The 27088-nt window shown below is 42.5% G+C and overlaps 1 protein-coding gene across 1 annotated transcript in view; it reads left to right on the top strand.

Annotated features, from left to right (window-relative positions):
* lin7b (lin-7 homolog B (C. elegans)) overlaps nucleotides 1-19661 on the top strand; it is a 77205-nt gene extending 57544 nt beyond the window's left edge. Inside the window, exons 3-6 of the mRNA XM_084329396.1 lie at nucleotides 13178-13249; nucleotides 15219-15428; nucleotides 16712-16875; nucleotides 18749-19661. Of these exons, the coding sequence (XP_084185522.1) occupies nucleotides 13178-13249; nucleotides 15219-15428; nucleotides 16712-16875; nucleotides 18749-18770 (468 nt within the window). The 3' untranslated portion in view covers nucleotides 18771-19661. The remainder of the gene's footprint in view (nucleotides 1-13177; nucleotides 13250-15218; nucleotides 15429-16711; nucleotides 16876-18748) is intronic.
* The last annotated feature ends 7427 nt before the right edge of the window (nucleotides 19662-27088 follow it).

The raw sequence follows: 27088 nt of genomic DNA on the forward strand, positions 1-27088 counted from the left end.
TATGTGTGTGATGACTGGGGTGATGGCGGCTGCTGAATCTCTGAGGAATTTGGAGGGGATGTTGTCATGGCCAGTGGCCTTGTTAGGTTGGAGGGCGCTCAGTTTTTTGAGTACCTCATCTGTTGTTACCATTTCCAGTTTGAAGTCGTCTTTGCGGACCCCTAGGTTTTTGTAGTATGCTACTATGTGTTTGTTACGTATTACTTTCACATGGTGGAGGGATACTTACTGTCTGTGGTGCATATTCACATTGTGGTTAAGTGTGCTGTCACTAATTGGTGGTTTAATTGACACACTGATTCTTCCTGTTTTTGTTATTAAAATGGCCGCCCTTCTAATTCATCACAGGTGTGGTGATGAGGCACCACGCCCTACAAATGCAGTGCAGGGAGCAGTTGTCAAGTCTCCCCCACTTCACAGGAGATGTGTCAGCTCTCCAGCGTCTCACCTGCTCTCATTGTTTTGTTGTACATTCGGCTTGTTCTTCCTTTTTGCCTATAGTTTTGTTATTTAACTTTGGAGTCTGGAACACCCAGCTCCCACTATTTCTGTCCATTTAGTTAGTTGTAAATAAATAGTTATTTTTGATAAACTTTTGTCCAGTGTCCTGTGTTCACCACGTCGCATTCAAGGCCTTGACGAGCCATATTTTAGGCTTGAATGTAACAGTGTTCTACCCCATAATGCCCTGAGTGGGAGGGTAGTTTATTAACACACATTCGGGGCCATTGAGCTGAGTCTAATTAATGTCAAGAGGACCGGGGAATGTAAACAAACGTGGGGCTGTTTGTACAGCTAAATCTATACTTTATAGTATTGCTATCTGTCCATTCTCATTGTCAATTGAGTCCATAAACCGTCCCTTCAAAATGGCTTAAAGAAAAAAATAATTCATTAATAGGTTCTCATTTTATAGCGCCGTGAATATAAGCGTTATACAAGATTTGGGACTAGTATATTTTCTGGAAGGCTAGTTATAGGGCTAATAGCTGCTAACGTTATATCCAATGGCATTTCCGTTTTACAGATTCTACAGAAATAACTCAAACTGCATATGATCGACACGATCCCAAAGCATGTATGCATGAAAGGGGGGGGGGGGGGGGGACGTCGTTTATTATTATTGATTACCAATAACCGTGTTCGTCTAACTAGCCACATAGGCCGAACGCCTGGATGGCTATCAAAACAATGCCCGATCGGGCTGTAATTTACGTGAAAAAGATCTTACCGTGGTCCGGGCTGACCCCCCCCCCCCCGAGCATTTCCCCATTATCGATCGCCATCTGGTAGATCGATATGTCCATTGGCTGATGATAAATGCCCTTATTGCATGGTGAAATCTGCGATCTGAAACGTAATCCAAGCTACATGCTGCACATCCAGAATCCTGCTACTGAAATCTCCATTGAAAGAAAAAAAAAATACTGATCCGTTCAGCCACAGGGCACACTGCATTATCGCGATAGCGCCCCTAAGAGGATCTGGCCGGTATTGCACCTTGTCGAATTCATAGAGTAGGGTAAATCTGCAGTGCCGCTCGGCGACCTTGAATAGGTTATTAAAATGGAATAAAAGCAATAACAACTTCCCACGGATATATCCGTGCCTCTGTCCACAACGCATGGACTCGAAACACGGAGATCTCCGTGCTCGGGCGGGAATGTGTTAACCAGTGTTGTGGCTATGTTTGTAAAGAATATGTTTAGGTCATGGGCGGAGCTTCAGGGGGGGCTGTAGGGGCGGTGCTCCCCGGGCCCGGGACGGTCGGGACCCAATGGGGGCCCGTCGCCGAGGCAGCAGGCTCCGCCCCCGAGATATTCGCAGGCGGGCCCTGCTGCCTCGCGCCACTGAGTGCACTGACGTTTGTGGTCATATATTAGGTATAAAGCATCGTAGCCTATAATATGAGTTGAACTTGTGCTGCTATTTTCACACTCACATTTAACATTAAAACATGAAAAATTGCAAGTGAATCCCTTCTATTGTCTCCATCTCCAAATGTATTTTGGGTAAAAGCGTCATCAGCCGTCCATCAACATCATACGTAAATGAACTTCATCATCAATCACTTGTCAACAGAGCACTGCCTAAGCATGAGCGGGAGCAGTTATAAACACAAGTGGAGCGACAAAACGCAAAGAAAAAGATAAAAGGGACCAAGGAAAAGACAAATTGTCCAAGCTATAGATGTATCTTTTTTCCGCCCTACTCTCCTCCTGCCCGCCAACAACGTTAGTGGGGATGAGGCGATGAGCCAGATTTACAGGTAGGCTACAATCACGAACACACACTGTCAACAAGACAACGTGAGTTTGTTAATGTTGATATGGTTGTTGTTACTTCGTGTAGTATCACAAGCGCTTATGTCCCACTCGCTGGTCATCTTGCCATGATGCGCTTGTTGCAAAAGACGCGGATATTCTTAAAGCATCTACTCTACTGCAACATGCCTGTTTTGGTGGAGTAGCCTATAGGGGACAAAAGTTTAAATGCAACTGTGAACATGTTTGAGGCAATTCACCCCAACACACTACTGCAAGCAAAGGATGAGGAGTTTACACCAAGCTGCCCAGGAGAGCACTATAGTCGGGACATCGCCACGAGCTGCTCTCGTGGTCCGTGGTGAATGGTGTGTCAGAAATGTAGTAATTTTATTAGGCTATGTTTACGTTGTTCTTGTAGTTTGTTGGCTTCATGTCATGTTATATCATTATCTGTATATATTTCGTTTCTATACCCTTTGTAGAAACGAAATCTTAAATATTACACCTTTTCTTTGGTTAGTTTTCTTTCAAACATTGTTTTAAATTGTAATCTTAGACTTTTTACGCAAGCGTCAGATTACCACCCCGGACGCGTGTCGGCACCCCGGACTCCCGATATAATGTCAAGCTTTATTGGCTTTAAAGGGCCCGGTCATGTAACCCCGCCCCCCGGCCCGGGTCTGATAGGCTCCGCTGCTGGTTTAGGTATTTGGCCACATCCAGTTTGTCTGTGTTGAGTGTTTTCTGTCTTTATGTTTATGTTTGTAAATCTGGTTTTTGGTTTTTTGCTGCAGCCTAGTTGGTTGTTGAGTAATTTCCAAAGTTCGCAGGGTTTGTTTTTGTTTTCCTCAGTTTTGTCATTGATGATTTTTTTTTGCGGTTTTGATCATGGTGTTTACGTCATTTCTTAGTCTGTTTCTTCGAGTTTTTAGTTCAACCACGTGGGCTTGGATACGGACCAGCTAGCTTAGCTGTTGACAAAAACTGTTGCGGTAGTGGTCTGTATCTGCTTCAATTAATTTGTGCTAAGCTAGGCTAGCTTGCAGCCGAATAGCTTTCTACTGAACGTATAGAGAGGAAATTGCTATCTATTTTCTTGTTTGACTCTGGAGAAGGCGGTGAGCACATTTCCCATAATGTTGGCGTGTTCCTTTAACACATCCAGCGCCGGAAACGCTGTCCAGCGTTATTGCCCGCCATGCGTTGTCTGCCAAGATCGCTGTACCGCGTTTTTTAGATCAATATTTAATTTTTTCGCCATGGCATTCATAATTCATCCAGCCAACCCCCGATGCCCTAGCGGGACCCTAGATGTGACTGCAACGGCTCAATACCGCCGCCTGGTGGATGGTCAGGCGAGTTACACTCTCGCAAAAACCGGAAGTGTCATCGGTGCATCGATGAAATTCCTCCGGCAGTCACATCTCGCTACGAGACTCCTGACAGACACTATAGTACATATGGATCGCTTTCTAAACTTAAAGGCCAACCTCTAGGTTAAACCCTACTGATCAATTATGGGTAGTTTACATCATTGGTATATAATTTCATTATTTATTTATTTCCATTTGACACCGGAAATGCCACTCTGAAAGAGTTAAAAAGGTCCACGCACGAATAACATGCACGCGCGAATCAAAAAAGCTTATCAAAACGCCGACGTCACAACAGGTGTGGCTTGCATATTAATGAGCCGAATCTAATGTTGCTTTTCCACTAAAATAAAGTACTCAGTTTGTCTCCGTGTGGGGAGGCGGGGCTGCTGGTGATCAGCATGAGAGCTCCAGAAATGACACGTGAAAAACTGCAGACCACTGATTGGTCAGAAGAGAGACGCGTGACGTCACTGTTTGGGGAGTCTGAACGAAAACAGAATGTCCGCGCCGCCATCTTTAATGTCTCGCGTAGGATATCTTTTGTACGTTTGCAGCAAGAAACGAGTGCAATAAAAAAGGATACAGTCACTGTGTATTCTGCCTCATTTATTGATGAAACAAAACCGACATCAACACAATTTGCCACCGAGCGGAGAGTTTAGTCTGACAAAAAGATCGCTGATTAGTTACGCTTGTTGTTGGGGGTTAGGGACGTAACGTTAGTTAGCCTAATGCTAACGTTAGCAGATAGACACGAGAGGCTATCTGTGTAGAATAGACACAATGAGGTAACGTTAGCGTTAGCATAATAGACACAACGAGAGTCTGGTTAATGTTGTTATTGATTGATTGAATGAAAACTGTGTTTTACTCTGGCTTGCCAAGCTCATCATAGCCCCTTTCGTGACTGATGCACCGAGTGAAGCTTGTGGACTCGACAACAGCGGCGGCCGCAGGGCGCCGGAGCCCGCAGCGCTAGTTAGCTCATAGCTATCGTGTAACACTAGCCTTTGCGGGCTCGGGCGCCCTGCGGCTGCCGCCGCCGTCGCGTCCATGGGCCCCCCGGCAGGGCACCCGTGGGGTCGGGTCGGGGTGTACAGAGAGGAGAGAACCATTTTGGGTCGGCCGTTCATGCCGGCCAGCGAGCCGGATGTCGGGATATGTTGTTAGCACAATAGCTACCAAGCTAAGCTATGTTATCTACTAACGTTATAAACACAATGTGTACAACGACACAATGATTTACATTATTACAAATATGGTAACGTGGTTAGCTTTAGAGATGGATGGATGGCTATAATCACGGAGCAATAGTGAGGTGAAACAGATACATTTCCATTCGGCTAGTAGTAGCAAGCATATATCTATGGTAGCAAGGCTCTCTGCCTGCCACTAGCTGTGTGACTCTCAGCGCCCCCTGGTGATACCCCTGGTGACCAATACCTGTTGTGACGACATTACACGTGCACGTTATAAACCATTGATTAAAATATGCAAGTGCATGTTGATTGTGTTGGGCAGACAAAATGTTTTGATAAAAACGCTAAAACTGGGTCAATTTCAATACTTTTTTTTACAATTCTTCATGAAAGTCACTGTTGGCCTAGTCCACATTGTTTATTGAACAAAAATACAACGTGGAGGTTGACCTTTAATAATCGATATGATTTCGGCGTTTATTGCGCCATACAAACCGGAAATGGACCTAGGCGATCAGCGTCGAATAATTGGGATCTTTCACTGCCAGTCTCATCGGCCCACGGTAAGGGGAATATAACGTTATTTTTCACCCGATTGTTTATTAATTTCACTGCAAACCATTTGATCAATATATCACCGATACTACATAAAGCCGTTACTGATGATCAAGGAATTATAAACGACCCCCCCCCCTTTCCTCCACGCATGATGAAGCATAATGTATACCGATCATATACATTTGACATTTTTTATATGGCGTGTATGGGAAAGAAACGGCAATCGATAATCTATCATATGCGTTTGGGCCTATAACTAGCGTTTTTGGAATTACAGCAGAAAATATTAAAAACATACTTATATTCTAGAAGGTATTAACACAACAATGTATGAATGAAAAAGTATAACGTTCCCACATCCTGAACGATAGATAATCGATGTTGAATGGGCCATAGTAATGTTAATATAGCAATACAATTAAAAAAGTTATAGCCCTGCAAAGAAGGTAAACATCTCCATAGGCTTTTAACGGTGGCAGAGAGGGGTATGAGATGGGCACAATGCCCGGTGGTCAATGTGTTAAGCAATGCTAACATACGATTTCAGGGAAACTAAAAGCTACATAGAGAAACCTAAAAGTGAACATGGTCATATTGTATATAATAACAATTGTAAACAATGTATGTACCTGTTTACAGCGGTTACCAGTAGGCCTACTCTGTGTGTAGGTAGGTAAGCTAGTAGCACTAACATCACCTCCCTGTTCCCTCCTCTTGAATAGGATTTGGAATCAATTCATATAAAAAATGTAATATATATATACAATTTTAATGTTTATTTTTCATTTGAGAATTCATGGCCGGAATTTTTTTATCAAAGTGATGGGATTGATCCAAACCCTGTTCTTGACTAAACAGAATGATTTCTTTTCACTTTGAGGCTTAACAGCCTTGCAGCCATGGTGTATCTCTGATGTCCATCTCACTGATGTTTTGCACACGACCACCTGCACCCATTCACTTGTTGAGTCACTTGATCTCACTTGTCTTGATGTCTAGGTCATCCTAGAATTGACTAGAAATGGTAAACTCTGCGATGTAAGTACTACTGATGGAGTCTCGAGAACCCTTGATATTCCTGCTACAGCGTTGTTTTTAAACATGTAATTGTGCTCAAGTGATGTCAGAAATTGTGAACTAAGAACTGTGAAAAGTAATGGAAAAGGTTCTGACATTCAATGCCTTTCATAGGGGCCCTTCACATACAGGCATGATTTAAGTTTATTTGGCTATTGATGAGATTTCCATCTACCTCTAGTAAGCACTAGTAAGTGCATGCTAAATGCTTTCCAGAGACATAACATTTTAATCTATGTCATATTTATTATTGTGATATTCATCATTGGGATTTTTAAATTTCTTTTGATCCACTTTTTCTCCCATTTTCTATTTTTCTCCCATCCCAATTTCGTATCATCCAATTCAACCCTCCCCTGTCACGAACGCTGTTTCTTGCCTCCCACAAGCCGGCTGCAATGTGGACTAAGTCATACATAGCACAAGTCCCCTCCGGTACTTGAGGTAACAGCAGTCGCATCTTTTCACCTGCGCAGCTCGATCTCTCAGTGGCGAGGAGTAACGCGTGGGAGGCTCACGCTGCCCCCGACACTTCCTGATTCTACTGCGCAGGCGCACCAACCGACCTGTAGGAGTCGCTGTCCACAACGCCCGATCCCCACCCATCAGTTTCCCACCCCCTGATACGGCCAATGTGTATCAGTATGGACGGCCAGCTAAACTGAAAGCAATGTGGAGCGCTGGGCTCGAACAGGCAAGCCCAGCGTCTCCGTCATTCGTGGCGAGCACCTTGCCCACTACGCCACGTAGCCGCCCTCATCATTGGGATATTTGTTATTGGGATATTTATCATTGGGATATTTGTTATTGGGATATTTATCATTGTACAATATCAGGGGTTCTCATTTTGAGTACTCGCTTATTGACAAAATTAGAAATGGAATTCCAACATCGGCAAAAAAATTCACAAAAAAAGTCAGTAAATAAACAACAAAAACACATTTCAGTGTACAGTATTGTAAACTAAGTTAAGTCACATTGTCAGCCCTTTTTCTGAGATGTCTTGTCAATCAATTGAGAATATGTTGCTAGACTTTTGTTCACATTTGAATTATCTCATGGAAGAAGAAAAAAGCTCAAGAAACTCCTAAAACTGCAGTTTACTACTTTGTAGCACCTTTTCAGTGCTATGTAATGTTATTGGACCACTAAAAAGTTCTTCACTTCTAGTAACCAAACCCACTTAGTCTGGTCAGTTTGGGGCAAATATGGGGTCAAGGCTGCAAATCATGATTAACATTTGAGCCAATGTTTTTCTGTTCATTTAGGGTCCAATAAAGAAAAAAAAGCAAGGAGCCCAAAAAATTAGGTAGGCGAAGTCTCTGAAACGGCCACGCCCACTTTTTAGAACTGCAATTTTGTATCTCGGCTCCTGGAGGTCGCAGAGTTGATTTTGGGCTCAAAAGTTGCGGAAACACCACATTTATATTAGTGTTATGAACAAACATATGCCCTAAAACCTTAACTTTTTGAGATATTCATGAAAAACCTTTTTTTATCTCTGAATTGATCAGCGCCCAAGCCACTTCAGCCAAATCTGCTCATGAAGGCCATGCAGTTAGTTTGGGCCAAAGTTCTAAATCTACTCATGGGGCATACTAGTGTTTAGGTTGAGGCTTTGTTATAAGATGAGGACCCAACAACCACCCAAGAAACAAAGCAAACCACTTGAAGTCCAAAAAAACTGAATTTCTTTTATCCACTTTTTCTCCTCTTTTTCTATTTTCCATCCCAATTCCACTGTGCCAATTCTTCCCTCCCCTGTCTTGAACGTTGCTTGCATATGCCCCCCACTGGCCGGTTGTAGGGAGGATAGAAGCCTTGCATCACGTGTCCCCTCCGATACATCTTTTCACCTGCCAGCGTGGACTTGTTGGCGAGGTGTAACGTGTGGGAGGCTCACACTACCCCCGCCATTTCCTGTCTCTGCTGTGCAGGCGTCCCCAACCGACCTGTAGGAGTCGCTATCCACAATGTCCAGATTACCACCCATTGACTTCCACCCGCTAACTCTGCCAATTGAGTTAGTATGACGGCTGGCCCAAGCCGGAGGCAACGGCGACAGCCGGAGTCGAACCCGGTGTCTCTTGCGTTGGTGACGAGCGCAATGTCCGCTGCACCACCCAGCCGCCCCCAAAAAAACTTTATTTGAACACATCACACATCCCATCACACAGTATTCAAACACTTTCTGAGGCACTTGCAATAAATGAGACATTTCATCCCCCTGCCAGCACAAGAACATGAGGTGCATTTATTAGATCTGCAGCTACATACCCCCGTTACCTGAGATAATGTGTCTCCTGCGGAAACTGTGCTCCACTTGACGAAGAGTTTCTCCCCATCGGTAGTCCATCCCCATTCAACAACCGGGGGACAAGGGAGTTGTAGAAGGCTGTTCTCCCACAGCCATCCTGCCTGGACTGTATCTCTCAACAGATGCTGTAGAAGTGCATCCTGTCTTGGGGGCAGGTCTCGCAGCTCATCTTTAACTGACTGCTTGAACAGCTCGAATCTGAGTCCATCTATACTTGCACAGTCGTACAGTCCAGCCTTGTTGTACCAGCTCATTACCCAGGGTTCAATAACTTCCATGCTGTTCCTAACAGTCTCAATACTAGGGCAGCAACTTAGTCCTCTCAATGCAGCAGTGAGCTCTGTCAACTTACTGTGGTTCATCCAGGCTTTGAATTGAGCATTCTTTGAGTGGCCAAAGAAGGCGCTCACAGAATCACAGCCACTGAAATAATGGAACACAGGCATGGCATCAGCCACATCTCCACCAAGCTTCTTGTGTGCTTCTGTGATCGAGTAGAACTGGCATTTGTCCGGAACAGCAAAGTCGACGAAGTTGCAAATCACAACATACTGACAGGAACTTTGTAGTGAACCCTAGTAGGATGACAACTACATCGGAGTTGACTGTTCTAACCGTAACTGACTTGATCCCCTTGTTTAGCATGTCCATCTCATGGCAAATTATGCGGTTGTTAGCCTCCTCAAGCATCTCTATGCGGTCATAAAGCTGGATCTCAACATTTTCGCCAACGTTTGCAAGGATCTTCCTGCTGTAAGTGATGCTGAACTCCTTGCTCCAGTTCCATGCATGTTCCTTAGCAATCCTGGCAAACATTAAATTCAGGGCTACCTTGTTGTCTTGATTAGACAGAAAACCTTCAAAGAATTGCTTAGATTCCGGCACAGTGTCATTCTCGCTGAAGGCCATCTGTGAACTACCTGCTGACCCCCGATTATTCCTAGTCGCAGTCTTAATGTTCATAGTCTGGTAGAGGTCAGCCACAATGTCAATACGATTTGCTCCCTTCTCATGACCAATCTTGGCAACACTGTTCAACACCTTGAAGACAAAGTCCCGGAATGTCATGCCTTTGGTGAGAGACTTTGCCAGGATTCGTACTTGCACAGATAGATCTATCACGAGTCCCTCTGAGGCTGTAGATTGAACTTGTACTCAGATGTCCTTCAGGATTTGAGACTTTTGGCTGTGATAAATGTCTCCATCCTTTCTTGACAGGGCTTCTGGTAAACCTGTGATTGAAATGAATAGTTTTACCAAAACTAAATTAGCACTGTCAAATCAATTCACTTATAAAATGAATAATTGAACGTCACTGTATCGAGAATCTGGTAAGACGAAAGTTGCCTGCGTCTAAAACATTGAATAACTTTGAAATTATATCAACTAGATTTACCTGTGAATTCACCACCAAAGAGCCTCCTTGTCTCTTCTTCTCTTGATCTGCAGGCCTCCTTCAGCTTTGCAAAGGTTCCTTTAGGTGGCTTGATTGCAGGGCTAGCAAGCTGGACTTTTGCACCTGAACTTGGAGTTTCAGGGCATTTCGGGAGATTTTTGCACTAACATCCTTCTGAGCATATACAAATCGCTCCTGCACAAACTGGTCATGCTGTGTTTTGCCAACTGTAAAAACAAGGCTGGCATCTTTAGTTACCACATCTGGGAAGGGAATGGATGAGGTCAACCTCATGAACTGAGCTTGGTTGAAGGGGTTGGTACACCTTGAGAGTGTGGCTTGAAAACGTTTCCTTGAAGGAGTCCAGCATTTCTTTGTGTACGTGTGCTAGATCTTGACCTTCAACCTCAGCTAGGTAGCACTGGATTTCGGGTAGGGCAAGTTCGAGTTTCCTGAAGAATTCCTGATCTTCCCGATTGATGATATCGACGTATCCAGTGTCAGACTTGATGACCTTTATATTATGCTCCTGCTTTTGATCACATACAATCTTCGAAAATCGGTTACCTCTGGTGTTTACTGCGAAAGAGCCTGATAGAAATTCCTTGAACAACTCTGGGTGTCTCCATTTGAGCTCTTTGAGATCCTGAAGAAACACTGATATCCATCTGGCATATGTGTATGATCAAGTGCAAAGTAAAGAGGAATGAGCTGCTCAAGTCCACTGACCATCATGATGAAGTTGGCCTCCCGAAAGTATCTGATGAAGATAAGATCCTTCTTGATTGCTTCAAGGACATTGGTCCAGTAGTGAAACATGGGGCTGTTTTCATTGGCCACCCAATTGCTCCAAATCAAACTGTTGTCCTCTAGATGTTTTGCCTGGAATGCCTCATCTCTCTTATTGGCCAGGACCACAGCCAAGATTTGAATGCAGTATCTAGCCTTCTTTATGGAATTCACATCACATACAGCAGTTGTCAGACCAGTGATGTTCAGATTAGCTGAGGTTAAGATGGTATCCAGGCCAGTTCCTTTTATCAACTGGCCAACACAGACCAGAGAAACCTTCTCAAGGTGCAGCCCACCCATAAAAGCAAAGTATGAATGAGAAAACTCTTCTCCCATGATACGCGATACACCCAGAGCGGTTTCGAATTTCGGCCGTAGCCAAAACGGGCGTGGCGGAATGGCAGTGATTTTTCACAAATATCTGAAAAAGTAAAGGTTTTAGGGCATATGTTTGTTCATAACACTAATATAAATGTGGTGTTTCCGCAACTTTTGAGCCCAAAATCAACTCTCTGTGACCTTCAGGAGCCGAGATACAAAATGCCAGGCCTAAAAAGTGGGCGTGGCCGTTTCAGGGACTTCGCCTAACACATTTTTTGGGCTCCTTGCATTTTTTTGTTTATCAGGCCCTAAATGAACAGAAAAACATTGGCTCAAATGTTAATAATTTTTTGCAGCCATTATGCCTAAACTGACTAGACTAACTTGAAGGCAGTGTTCACTAAACATTTCTTGGAGTCCTTTTTGTTCATTTTATATAAGTTAAAACTGTGATTGCGGCTAGTCTGTATTGTTTGCTGCATGTCCACGTAAGCATGCAGAGTCTCTTGAGATGTACTTGTTTAATTCTAAACTAAACTGAATGTGATGTGTTCCTCAGTCTAGGGCTGTCTTAAATACTTCGAAGCTTCGTTCGATGGGCATGGGATTCGAATATGAAAAAAAAATTGATTATAAAAGAAAAAAAAAGTATGATTTTTTTTGCAAAATCAACTCTGCCTCTCTTTGTTAATTACAACAAGCAATGCAGTTTGTTATTTAAGATGAGGTCGGACTCAGCACTGACAGATGTGTTCATTGTGCTGCTTTTATAAAGCCTCAAATGATGGCTTACAATATTTCATTAAAAGTGTTTTGTTTGTCTAAGATTTAAAAAGGTTTAAACTTTACAGCACTGACAAAGTTGAACAAAGTGCTGTACAAGTCCCACAACATCAGCCCTACCTCAGTCAACTGCTTAACAACTAGAAAATATCTTGCATGATTCAATAACGTTATGAAATACGTTACATATTTTCTCTGGCTTTGTGAGGCTACTTAACAATTGTTGCATCGAGTGAATATCTTTATTATGATCACAGATAAACTAAACACAATGTTTGGACTTGGTGTGGTCGTTTTTAGAGGTACAAATAGTCAGACTTGGTATTAATTGGTTATCTATCAGTCAAATTGGAAAATAAAAATGGGAGGCTGGTATTTGCTTAGATCGGAACTTAAAAATGGAACCGTTTATATAAAGAATGTTGTGTGCTCCCCACCAACACACAATTTATCAGCAGAATAAATTATCTGTAAAAAATGGTTAATACCAAGTACTCAAACAAAGTACTTGTGCTTGGTCGGCAAAAGGTGGTATCGGTGCACCTTTGGTAGTTTTATTAGACCACACCCTTCCCCCCCCCCCCCCCCCCTCTTGCTGCAACACGGTCTCATCAGAAAACACAAATAAAGTACTAATCGACTACAGGAAAGAAGGTACATAATGTATGTTATGTTATAGCCATGAGTAATATATTTACGTATTGTATCTGCAAAACAAATGCCACAACGAGGAGTTGAAACCAGCTATCATTGCAATTGCGGGCGAGTGCTCTCACCACTATCTAACTGATTAGAGTTGAGGTTAGTTTTAACATTCGCTTAACGGTTATGGTTCAGACATAAAGTTAAGGTTAGGATTTGATCCCCAGCAGGGGAACTTACATTTTAATTTTTTTTGAATAATATGTACTTATTTGTAATATGTATACATGTTACATTTTCGATACAATACATAAATATATTACTTATTGCTATAACATACATTATGTACCTTTTTTCCCTGTGGTCGATTAGGACTTTATTTACTTTATACATATTTTAAGTGAGATCGGGCTGCTTTCTGACAACTCATCTGCTTTGCTGCCCCACAGGTGTATGAGCAACTCTATGACACTCTGGACATCGTGGGAGGGCCTGAGGTGCGCGCACAAGCTACCGCCAAGGTACCAGTGACGCATGACCAAAAATTACTGGAGGAATAATCAATATGTCCCAGAGATGTTGATCCAGATTAGACCTTGTTGGTGATTCAGGAGAATGCAGTAGACTAGACTCCTTTTGAATTTCAATGTAAATCCACAGCTGACACTTCACAACAGCATTGTTTTCACAATAACGTGCGTTATGGGGACACCCTTTGCTTATGAAATACATTACATTGTACATAATTGATATTAATTTAGTGCAATGTACACCACAATTACCTACATAATATACAGTATGGTAAATGGCTGCATTCATATAGCACTTTTATCCAAAGCGCTTTACAACTTATGCCTCACATTCACTCACACATTCACACACCAACGGTGGAAGCAACCATGCAAGGTTGCCAACCTGCTAATCGGGAGCAGTTAGGGCAGGGGTGTCAAACTCAATTACCAAAGGGGGCGAAATGAAAAATACAGATGATTTTGCAGACCAGACACATAATAATACCTAAAGGGTCCATTTTCCTGAGGTCACTTGCTTAATTGGTAATTTTGTTTATCTATTCAGTTTGTGCATACCAGCTCAATATGTTGTTGTAAATGCACTTCTGTTCATTCTCTGGTGCCTCAATGAATACAATGAAGGCTGTTTAAAAGGTGGGTAATTATGAATAATTGGCTTATTATAGAATAATTTTTTATAGATTGAAATTACATATATTAGGATGTAATTCATTATTCACCCACAAGAGTTTGTAAGATAGCACTTGTAGGCTAAACTGGTCCTCGACTATTGGAGAATGAAGAACACCTCACTTTCACTGATCTCATGCAAAATTATTATTTCCAGAGTAGGTATGTGAAATTAATTAAAATAATGATGCAATGATGCAGCTAATGATACTGTAGCTATTAAGTTTCAATTAGTTATTCACCCACACTAGTTTGTAAGATTAGTCATTCTAAATTGGTCCTGGAGAACTAAGTGGCGCGCACGGACATGCATGCACGCACGTACGCGCACAGACACACACAAGCAACACACAGAAAACATCTCTCATCTGTGTCTTTCTAAAGAGGTTTCACTTATCTTGTGCAAAAAACTATCATTTCCACAGATTCCATTGTACTTGTTGCTGAATCTGAGATTTGATTTCAGAGTAGGTATGATGAATTGGCAATAATCCACTTAATGAAGTAAAATTGGATACAACCGAATAATACCACGGCTTGAGTCTAGTGAAAATGGCGAAAGTAAATAAAAACACAAGGTAGCCTACAACTGAAGAAATATTGTCATCTTCCAATGGTCCATGAAAGCAGATTGATGCATCTTTATTCAATAAAAACACGATCCAGGTGCAAATAACGCTCTCTCCATTTGTTTGAAAAGTCGGGACATTTGTGTGGGGTGCACTTGATTTCACAGTCCGGTTGAATTGGGCCTAGGGGAGGCAGCAGGCCAAAATGAATTGATAAGCAAATTCAGTCTGGGGGCCGGATTTAGCTGAGTTTGACACGTGAGTTAAGAGATTAAGTGTCTTGCTCAAAGACACTTCAACACACTGCCCAGGAGGAGCCAGAATCGAACCGGGAACCTTTTTGATTACGAGACAACCACTCTACTGATGGTTGCAGCTGAATAACAAATACAGTACATGCAAGAAAAGAAAAGACGAATTATTTTAGTTTTGTACTTGATGGGGAAAGTAGTCCTGTTTAATGCATCCAAACCTTTACATAGCACTGTGCATGTAACCTCCAGCTAAACTATAAATCATTATCCCTCATACTATAAATAATTTATAGTAACTGTTTTTAGCTGATTTCTATGAATTCTTTGTGTAATCTTCTGTGAATATTGCTGCTTTATTGTGTACCGTTTTGTATTTGTGTCATCGTCATTTCTGTAAATGAGGGAAACCTCAAATGTAGGATTTTAAATACAGGTTGAAATGAAATACTTTCCCCCCTATTCCAGGCCACAGTGGCAGCCTTTGCAGCCAGCGAGGGCCATGCCCACCCACGTGTGGTCGAGCTGCCCAAGACTGACGAGGGCCTGGGCTTCAACATCATGGGGGGCAAGGAGCAGAACTCACCCATCTACATCTCCAGGGTCATCCCCGGGGGGGTGGCCGACCGGCAAGGGGGGCTGAAGAGAGGAGACCAGCTGCTCTCCGTCAACGGAGTGGTATGAGGGGCTGTCGGGGGAGCCAGCAGTGTGTGTGTTAGAATGAAGGGATGACATACTTAAAGGTGCTATAGATAATATTAAGCCACTAGATGACGCACCAGCATGTCATTTATCCAATCTGGTGCATTCCACGTGGGGAAATGGGAAGTAGGGAGGGGATACTTTTTTGGGAAAAGCAATACTTTTATTCTGCACCTTTCTGAAAGCTATGTGGATGTTTTAAAAATAAAATAATTTATACAACAGGTAGGTCCGACCACACATTGTGATTGGTCGAGAGTGTTCTACGCCGTGAGTATATTCATTTACATTTAAATGTAGTCATTTAGCTGACGCTTTTATCCAAAGTATTGTCTCCATAGCTGTAATATAGAATATAGATATAGCTCTACAAACAAGGTGACGCACCCATATCTTTCAAGCGTGGCATAGTTAGAACGGGACACGGCTAATCCCTGGCGCTGAATGAAAGTTGATTTAATAAAAAGAAAACTAATTTAATCAGATTAATCGCTGTTTAGGATTTAGTTAGGACATTAAAGGAAAACTCCAACATTTTGGGAAATTAGCTTATTTGCCATCTACCCTGGAGTTAGACAAGAAGATACATACCTTTTTTCTTCTCTGTGCATGCAGTAGGAGTAGGAAGACACGCACTGTTAGCCTAGCTTAGCGTCAGTCACTGGAAGTAGGTTCCTCCATTAGCCTAGTTCCCAACGTCTTCCTACTCCTACTGCATGCACAGAGAAGAAAAAGGTATGCATCTTCTTGTCTAACTCCAGGGTTCCCAAAATGTTGGTGTTAAGATACATAGACGCACACTGTTAGCCTAGTTTAGCGTCAGTCACTGGAAGTAGGTTCCTCCATTTCTTTTTTGATTACGTCATAAAATATGACAGACATTCGAATCTTCATTCAAATACTTCAATAGCTTCGAATGTTAAAAAATGACATTCGGTACAGCCCTAGCTTGGTATACCGAGTCCTGTGACCAACCCTTCCCCTCTCCCTACCGTGCAAGATATTCTACTCTTGACAACTAAGCTGACGGATGGTAAGGTTGGCAAATGTGCCAGTTCAGGATAAACAAGTTTTAAATGAACATCTTTATCTTTTGTATTTGTCTTTTGCAGTCAATGTGTCTTAGCCTATAATGTTATCATTTTGTATTGCACTGCAAAAAAAACATTTTGAAACCATGCATTCAGAGTAGCTTCCCCAACACTGTATATACGCATACGTCCTGGTCTGATTCGTGCACGTGCTGTGTGTCCATGCAGAGTGTCGAGGGGGAGCACCACGAGAAGGCGGTGGAGCTGCTGAAGGCCGCCCAGGGCTCCGTCAAGCTGGTGGTGCGGTACACCCCCAAGGTGCTGGAGGAGATGGAGGCTCGCTTTGAGAAGATGAGGAGTGCCAGGAGGCGTCAGCAGCACACCAGCTACTCGTGAGCGGCACCTCTTTAACAACACACACACGCACGCACATGCCGTCCTCATGACAAAATGAGAACCTGTGGACTCTTAATCTTAATGTGGTCAGACTTACTCGCTACACACTCACTGCTGTGAGTGCATTATCGACCAGTGTAGCAGCAGTGCAGAGATATTCCATTCTAAAGAGCCATTTGTCTGAGGCTTTATCTACATAATTATCTGTATCTGTTCAACCAACAAAATGATATGTATAGATCGCTAACGCTGTGGCGTCCTTGACGAAGACGGACAGGAGCACTTGGATTGGTCCCCTGGCGCGGCTCACGTTGACGCCTGTCTGCTCCCGGCTGCCCATGGGGGGGGGAAGGACGACGGGATGGGTTAATCGCAGATACGAATTGCATGCATCGCATGTGTGCCGATTGATGACCTCTGAGCAGGTCCTAAATTATTATTATTATTATAGAATACCAGAAGTGGGTGTGGCTTATACTGGACATTTGAGTACCTCAGACGAAGAACCATATACTGTAAGTCTGTTTTTATGTTTACAGAGGAACAATGTTTTCAAACTTAGAGGGGAGAAACAGGAGTGAATAGCCTGTTTGGGTATCGTCACAGGTAAGATGGTCAGAGACAGCAGGTGTAAATAGGATAGTTTCTCTTGTTCTTATGCAACTTGGAAATGTTGACTCAACAGAAAATATAATTTTCCTCTACCTTTTCTGTGGAAGTAGTCACTGCCCTTCTAGGCACGTCAGCTCATCAGAATCAGAGAATATCATTCAAGTGTTTACAGAGAGGAGTGGCCGCTGACGAATAACATGCCTTTTGAACACCAAGTCTATGTGACTGTTACATGTGCAATTATTGGATCTTTTATTTCTTCATATGGAAACCCTCAGAAATCAAATGAATCGATTGAAATGTAAATTAAGTAATTTTTATTCAAGAAAATACATTATTTCAATACATTTTAATGACTGAGACCTGGCATAGATGACTGGTAGCTGCATAGTAGGAGCGCATTCTGTGCATAACATAACAAGGGATTCCCCCCCCCCCTAGATAATAACAAGCATATTAGAGTATAAAAGAACATCTGTCCATTGCATTATCCGTGCTTTCCCTGAATTCATATTAGAGTTCGGCTCATCTCTACTACAGACGTTATTAACTGCTGCCTCCAACACCTCCTGGGAATCTACTGGCCCAACACCATCACACATGCTAACCTGTGGGAACTCGCCAATCAAGAAACAATAGAAATCCTAATGAACCACAAAACAGGCACCAACATCTGTGCACTGCTGCTACACTGGTCAATGAAGTGTGTCCACGTTAAGATGTTATAGAGTAAAAATAAATAAAACCTGTGATCGAAAATTGTGTAATCATAAAATACAATTAATAAACAAACAAATGTTCCCCCTTCACATTTACTGTAGCTGGAGTGGCCCACAATTCATGAATGCATTTAGAAGGAATACTGGCATTACTAGGCCCATGCAAAGGCTCTCAAACAACCACACCAATACATTCATGTCATATACACACAAACAGCACAGGTAGACTGACAATACTGCAAATATGCAATGAGTGTGTTTGCATTTACATTAATATTTAATGTTTTTTTTGTAAATCTTCTATCTTGTTTATCATAAGTGGAATAACATCATATCCTGACTATGTTCACAGGGATATACTGGTATTGGCTGGGATAGTGAAGCATGTAAATAAACAAATGATCTTGTTTACTGTTTGGTTATGTAGTCTGTAAGTTCCTTTTTCCATGGTAATACTGCTATTGCGTTCAGTGATATTAGAGATCAGGATTTTAAAGTGTGGCATAACCTCTTTCTCGCTCTCTCCTATCCAACACAGATCTCTGGAGTCCCGGGGCTAGCCAATCCTGCACCTCAATTGACCCGTCCACCTTAGTACTCTTCTCGAATAGGAGGCAAGACCTTAGACAAGGAGGAAGAAACCAAAGTAGCCAACCAAGACCTGTTCTCCGTATGTTTGTGAACACGTTCCAAATAAGCCCTCAGTCGTTCATTTTCCCCCTCTCCTCGCTCGCTCATCGTCAAAACCTGTCCGTAGTGTTTCCTCTTCCCAGTGTGAAGTCTGCATCCTAGGACCGTAAGGGCAACAATACTGTATGTTTAGTGAATAGCTAAATTAGCATGGTGGATGTGGTAATAAGATTTCTAGGTTTGTTTACTTTTTGTATTCCGATATGAGATTACTGTGTTGCGCTCGCCAGTGGAGCACTCTGTGTTCAGCGCTGGGCTTTGGTAGCCGAGGCTGTGGAGGTAGAATTAAGGTAGCCTAGCCCTGTGGCAGTCTGTCCTCAGTCACAGATCTGCCCATGTAGAGCGCTAACTACAAGTATGAAGGGGTACAAAGATCTGCTCTGAAATCAGTGGTAAGGGGCAACTTCCACCATGGTCTCAAACGAGCATTCCAAGGCATTCATTAACCGACATGTATTTATTTAATTTATTCATGAAATAAAACCTAAAGTGGTTGAAATATTGTGTTTTATTACTAATGTCAATCTGATTATTACTATTGTTCCATAGACCAGTGTCCACTTCTGTCTAAGAACAACAAATCCTTGCGAGTTCTTGACTTTACATTTTTTTTATAATTTAATACATTGTGTCAATAAATAGCATACTTGGGGTTCAAAGAGAACCTCTGGTTGATCATTCATACTAGTCTGGTCTACCTACAGTGGGGAAAATAAGTATTTTACCCCCTGCTGATTTTGTGAGTTTGCCCCCTTACAAAGAAATGAACGGTCTATAACTTTCATGGTAGGTTCATCTTAACAGTGAGAGATGGAATATAAAAAATAAATCCCAGAAAATCACATGAATTCTAAACATTTATTTGTGTTTTATTGAGTAAAATAAGTATTTCACCCCCTACCAACCAGCAATAATTCTGGCTCCCAGACCAGTTATGTGACCAGGAGGCACACAGATTAGTCCTCTTACTTAATTAAGTACTCGTTACCTATATAAAAGACATCTGTCCACAGAATATAAAAGACACCTGTCCACAGAATCAATCAATCAGATTCCAACCTCTCCACCATGGGCAAGACCAAAGAATTGTCTAAGGACAATCAGGGACAAAATAATAGACCTGTACAAGACCATTGCCAAGCAGCTTGATAAGAAGGAGTCAACTGTTGGTGCGATAATTCGAAAATGGAAGAAACACAAAATTACCATTAATCTCCCTCGGTCTGGGGCTCCACGCAAGATCTCACCTTGTGGGGTGAACTTGATCATGAGAAAGGTGAGGGAACAACCCAGAACTACATGGGAGGAGCTTGTTAACTCATTCAGCACCACCGCTTAATCCTCGATGGCACTAGTGCGCCACCGCTGTAAGTCAATGGGGGGACTGTGAGATTTGCGAGTCCATAAATATATCTTAAAGTATAGCTATGGGTCTAATACACCCATCGATTATCAGTTAGTTGCATCCAGTCAACATGTACAAAACGGATTGTTTTTTCATCTGTACATTTCCGTTTTATAGCCTTTTGAATGAGTATAACTTTGGGTGCCTCTGAGTAATTCCAGAGAAAGACGGATAATAGCGTTTTAGTGGAATACACTAAACACGTAATTTTTCGCCTGATTATCGTATCTTCCTGAAATCAACGCTAGATTATTATTATCCTTCCTCGTGCATACATGAAAAGAGCATTGGACCGCGGGGCTCCGCCGCAGCCTCATCAAACTCAACGGCACACAGCCACACACACACAGCCGCGATCGCGGTAGAAAGACATATCAGATCAACAATCAAATTTATATATAGTGTTCTTACCTTGTATCTGATGTAATGCAAAAGAAATAACCAATTATCTCAGCCATTTGAAGTACTGGGCGCGGAGGTCCGTGCCACGTTCAACAGCATTGCATATAATATATTGAGGGGGGGGGGGGGGGGGGGCAGCCTTGCAGATGTATCGTTGAAACAGGTTACCTCGCCTGAGTATTTAAACCCCGCCCGCACGGCTTGGATCGTCCCAGAAAAGAAACTAGACCATTCCCAATGGGGTGCAATACCAACTGGAAGGCGTAGGCGGCGGTATTTGCCCTTTTGCGAGCTCAGACCCATTCCCAACGATATCAGGCTGGATGGATGAAAATGAATGGATATCGCTAATAAAAGAAATAACGATTAAAACCTGACTATACTCTGGCGCTCAAGCGATGGCGAGTTAACCCGACTATCATCGTGACTGGCGCTGAATGAGTTAATGATCTCAAGGCAGCTGGGACCACAGTCACCAAGATGACCATTGGTAACACACTATGCCATAATGGATCGAAATCCTGTAGTGCCCGCATGCCCCGCAAGGTCCCCCTGCTCAAGAAGGTACATGTACAGGCATGTTTGAAGTTTGCCAATGAGCACCTGGATGATTCAGAGGAGGCTTGGGAGAAGTTGATGTGGTCAGATGAGACTAAAATCAAGCTCTTTGGCATCAACTCGCCTTGCCGTGTTTGGAGGACGAAAAATGCTGACTTTGACCCCAAGAATACCATCCCACTGTCAAACATGGCGGTGGAAACATTATGCTCTGGGGGTGTGTCTCTGCTAAGGGGACAGGACGACTTCACCACATCGAGGAGGATGAACGGGGCCATGTACCGGGAAATCTTGGGTGAGAACCTCCTTCTCTCAGCCAGGACGCGTGTAGCTTATTCCCAGCGGAAGAGTGCGTTGCGTGCTTCCGCGTTTTCTCTGATTGGCCATTGCGAGAGAGCTGCAGCGCGGAAATAGGCTGTCTATTGCCTCGCGCTGCAGCGCGGAAATAGGCTGTCTATTGCCATTCTCTAAGACAAACTCTAACCTTAACCAGCTCCTTAACAGTGCCTAAACTTAACCCTTCTAACCTTAACCAACTCCGAAACAATGCCTAACCTTAACCTTAACCATGCCTAACCTTAACCATAACCAACTCCGAAAGAATATTGCCATTCTCTAAGACAGTGGTTCTCAAACTGTGGTACGCGTACCACTAGTGGTACTTGGTGGTACTGCTGGTGGTACTTGAAAACATTTCCAAAAAAGCTAAAAAAAAAAAAAAAAAAAACAACATTTTTTTTTGCAGTCAGGCCACTGAACTTAGAAGCAGGCCAGGCCAGTGTTTCTGGTTGCGGCAGCGCGATAGTTAGATAATCTAAGTGCATGGGGAACAACCAGGAGATCACTGTGACAGAGTAATGCAGTCTAAACAGTCATACATCTTTAATTCAACTTCAGCCCTGATCATAACCATTTATTTTTAGATTTCTTGTAATGTCAGATAAAAAATTAAATACTCCCACTTTTCTGAAAAGAGTTGGTGTTAAATCTGACATTACAAAAAAGCCATCAAAATATGTGTTGCTGCTAATCATTGACACATGCCTAGCCTGTAATAATCCCCCCAGAAAAATGTACTTTGCATTTGATATATTGTAAATATTTTACTTTTTGTGTGTTTTTTTTAACAATAATTTGTGATGCCATCACACAAACTGGCATTTAAAGAGTAAACATTCAAAAATGTATTGAATATGTGTTTTCTTTTCTTTTTTACAATAATTTGTGATGCCCATCACAAACACTGGCATTTAAAGGGTACAATTAAAAAAATTCCTGCACCAGAATGCAGGAAATTAAGTTTTTGTAACCAAATAATTGTGTGTGAGTGTGAGAAAGAATGACGGACAATTGCTTGCTGAGAGAGAGAGAGAGAGAGAGAGAGAGAGAGAATTAAGTACATTTGCTGAAATACAGTTGTTCTTAACACTTTGGTTGCCTAAGGTTAAATTCATGATATACCATAGATTGCCAGCGCTATTTGTCTATGGAGAAAGTCCCCTTCTTTGCAGGGCTATAACTTTTTTAATTCTATTGCTACATTGCCATTATTAGGGCCCATTCAAAGTCCTATATGTATTGTTCATTGTGTAGCAACGTTAAACTTTTTCATTCACATATTCATAGTAAAGTATGGTCTAATGTATAAGTATGTTTTCATCTCTTTCTGCAGCTTTCTCCAGAACGTGATCTATAGCCCCAAATACATTATATTGATGATGCAATACAGTTTTATGGCAATCAGCGCGATATAAAAAATTACAACTAGACGTACTTCTAGAAGTTACTACACGTCATCTGATGTTGACCGGATGGGCTAGGGGCCGTTTATAATTCCGTGGGCAGCGTTATACCAATCATCTAATGTGGGTCAAATGTTGATAATAGCAGTTAGTATCGAAGACGGTAACGTTACATGCTGAAACTCACCCCAGTCTCCGCGCGCCGTTGGGCGATCATCGTAGAGTTGAAATCTTATCATTATGGGATGTAAATTTACCCGGTCCATCTCCAGCTTGTATAATGGTATATACGTCCAAATCATGTTGTTTATCGAGTTATTGGCAATCGATCACTGTGTAGCGTGACGAGCCAGAGTCGCGGGACCTATAGCGAGCACCCGGAAGTACTACGGACGTAGCACAACCTCTATGCCACTTCCTGTTAAAGCGATTGCGCCGATCGGCCACCAGATGGCGCTCCTGAACCGCCAGAGAGCTCAGTGGGTCCTGCTGGTGGATCTCAGGCCAGCGGAGGGGACATATGAATCCGATCGCAGATTTTTGAAATATTGATATAAGGACGCTGTACAGCGTCCCCCGGCAACTTGAGCATGGCCAGCAATGACGTCAAAACACGTTTCATGGCAGTCAAAGTGTTAATTTTCTCACTTGCTATGTGAGAATGTTAGTTATTATGTTCTCAATGCCCCTTGCATTGTATGAGTTGTGTGGAAGCGTTTGCTAGTTCTAGTGCTATCCCTTTGTACATTGTGGCTGTGTCTGACAAAAGTTAACAATAAATAATGGTATTAGGAATACATTTGCCTCCTGCGTGAACTGTGCATAGCTGAATAGACTGTATTTTAACGACGGTCATATGGTGGTACTTGGAGAGCCAGCTACGTTCTCAGGTGGTACTTGGTGTAAAAAGTTTGAGAACCACTGCTCTAAGACAAACTCTAACCTTAACCAGCTCCTTAACAGCGCCTAAACTTAACCCTTCTAACCTTAACCAACTCCGAAACAATGCCTAACCTTAACCAACTCCGAAACAATGCTTAAAGTTAACATGCCTAAACTTAACCGGCGAAAGAATGCATGTTAAAAAAAAAAGAAAAAAAAAAATCAAAGGGAATTCACCAACGGACCGCAGGATCCACAGCACGGCAGCGCTGCCAGTTGAGCTAAGCGTCGAATGAAAAACATCGGAAATTACGGCTACATAATGCCGCAAGCTCTGCCGCTCCGCTCTGTGGCTGCCGCGCTGCTGCGGGGCGTGTCGCAGCCAATCAGGGAAAACGCGGAAGCACTCGGCAGCACTCTTCCGCTGTTAATAAGCTATAGGCAGCCAGGACACTGAAAATGGGTCGTGGATGGGTCTTCCAGCATGACAATGACCCAAAACATACGGCTAAGGCAACAAAGGAGTGGCTCCAGAAGAAGCACATTCAGGTCCTGGAGTGGCCTAGCCAGTCTGTGGAGGGAGCTGAAGCTTCGAGTTGCGAAGCGACAACCTTCAAACCTTAAGGATTTGGAGAGGATCTGAAAAGAGTGGGCCAAAATCCCTCCTGGGATCTGCGCAAACTTGTGGACCAACTACAAGAAACGTCGGACAGCTGTGCTTGCCAACAAGGGTTTCTCCACCAAGTACTGAGTCATGTTTTGCTAGGGGGTGAAATTGTACTCAATAAAACACAAATACATGAGATTTTTTCATTTTTTTTTTAAAATATTCTGTCTCACTGTTAACACTTTTGAGTGCCAGCAGGGGGCGCACGATTTAGCGCTCGAGTGCCAGCGCTGTAGTCAATGGTAGGGCGAGCACATTTGCGAACGCATAAACTATAGCTTTAATTATGGCTGTCTCATACGCCCGTCGCTTATTTGCAGTCAACATTGTCGAAACGGATTATTTTTTTATCTGTACATTTCCGTTTTATACCATTTTGAAAAACGCTTGTTTTTTTTAAACGTCCAGAAAAGAAATTTTGCAGGAATCGCTCTTTAGTGGAATACACAAAACACGTTGTCATTTTTCGGCCTATTTATGAATCGTTTTCAAATAAACGCTAGATTATCGATAGTATATGTGTACTTATGCACGCTAGAGAAGCGGGCTGAAAAATCGATTATCCATTTCCTGATCAGCACACACACACACATATGGGACACGCTGAGATATAGGTGAAAAAACCTGATTACCCCAAGACTGGTACAATTGATTCCTTACCTCAGATCAGATGTTCTCCAAAAAGATTATTCCAATTCCTGATCGTCATTCCAATTATCGATCGCGTTTATTGATCCAACACTGGGTACTGGAAACACATTCCACGCTGTTCTGCGGGTGGGCAATCACTGGGATTGTCTCCGGTTACATGCCTGATAAGTAAAATGTGGATTCCGGAGTCTTTTTTTCCCATCCATTTCATTCAGTCCAATCCAATGGGTGCAATACCATCCGGAGAGACGATAGGGGGCGGTATTTTCCCTGTTCGAGCTCAAAGCCAGTCCCAATGGTAACGTGAGGCTAGATTGATAAATTAATGGAAATCGCTAATAAAAAAATTTAAAACAATTAAACTAGATTTCTCGTCGTTGGCACTCAAAGTGTAAGCGCCAGGGGTCGCTGTCTACCTTCTGGGTACGCCATCGTTTTAAGTCAATGGGGAGACTGCAAGAGTGCTTAAAATATATTTTATATTATAGCTATGGATCTAATAACACCGTCGATTGTCAGTGAGTTGCTTCTGGTCAACATGCAAAAAACTGATTGTTTTTTCATCCGTACATTTACGTTTTATACCGTTTTGAATATGAGTAATTTGGGTGATTCTTAGTAATCCCAGGAAAAGACGTGATAATGGCCCTTTAGTGGAATCCAGTTATCTACCCTGGAGTTAGGACACGCACCGTTAGCCTAGCTTAGCGTCAGTCACTGGAAGTAGGTTCCTCCATTAGCCTAGTTCCCAACGTCTTCCTACTCCTACTGCATGCACAGAGAAGAAAAAGGTATGTATCTTCTTGTCCAACTCTAGGGTTCCCAAAATGTTGGAGCGTTAAGATACATACCTTTTTCTTCTCTGTGCATGCAGTAGGAGTAGGAAGACGCGCACCGTTAGCCTAGCTTAGCGTCAGTCACTGGAAGTAGGTTCCTCCATTAGCCTAGTTCCCAACGTCTTCCTACTCCTACTGCATGCACAGAGAAGAAAAAGGTATGCATCTTCTTGTCTAACTCCAGGGTAGATGGCAAATAAGCTAATTTCCCACAATTTTGGAGTTTTCCTTTAACCTTTTGGTAGTGTTAGTGAAAGGGTTAAAGGCACTTCACCAAAAAAAGTGTGAAAGGGTTAAGAGTCTAAAAGCTGCATGTTGTGGTGCTCTTGACAGGAGATTTGAGAACCACTGATTACTACGTTGCCATAGAGTCCCATGCTAGCGAGCCACACTAATGACTAGACTGAGTGCGACCGGCAGACAAACATTGCCACCCGTCAGTCACAAAAAGCTAATTTCAGCTTCAGTATCATTTGATTTGTTATAACAAGTGCACCCAGTATGCTGAGGGGACATGGCCCATTGTTCATTGAGAGGAGGTGTCATGATAGTATCATAATACATGCAGCTTCCAAATGTAAAATTAATGGGACCAGTGAGATCGGTTGCTATGGGAGATAAAACATTGACAATTGATCAAATTGTCATAGTTGCTGTAGGCGTTTTAGAATCATTAAAATTTACATTGTAGCAAACAATTTATTACTTGTTTGTGGGCTAGCTAGCCAATATCCTATACAACAACTGACTGATGGGCTGAAATTCTATATGAGCCATCTAGCAAACACCAAATTATAGCTTGTGTCCATAAGATTGTTGATATAAATAAATAAAAGGGTTACAGAAGTTAGAGCCGTACTGTTAATTTAACCAGGATAATTCATGGTTGTGATTAACATGGGCATTGTTCTTTTTCCTGGACTTGAGTGTAATGTGCTGCTCAGGAACAACGCTGTTGTTTATTACTGTACATTAATAGATCCTTTTGAAGTACATTTTGTAATAATTATGATGCCCTGTACAATACATTATGATATTTAAAACT

Source organism: Notolepis coatsorum (assembly GCF_963971535.1).
Source record: "Notolepis coatsorum genome assembly, chromosome: 14".
In the NCBI taxonomy this organism is placed as follows: domain Eukaryota; kingdom Metazoa; phylum Chordata; class Actinopteri; order Aulopiformes; family Paralepididae; genus Notolepis; species Notolepis coatsorum.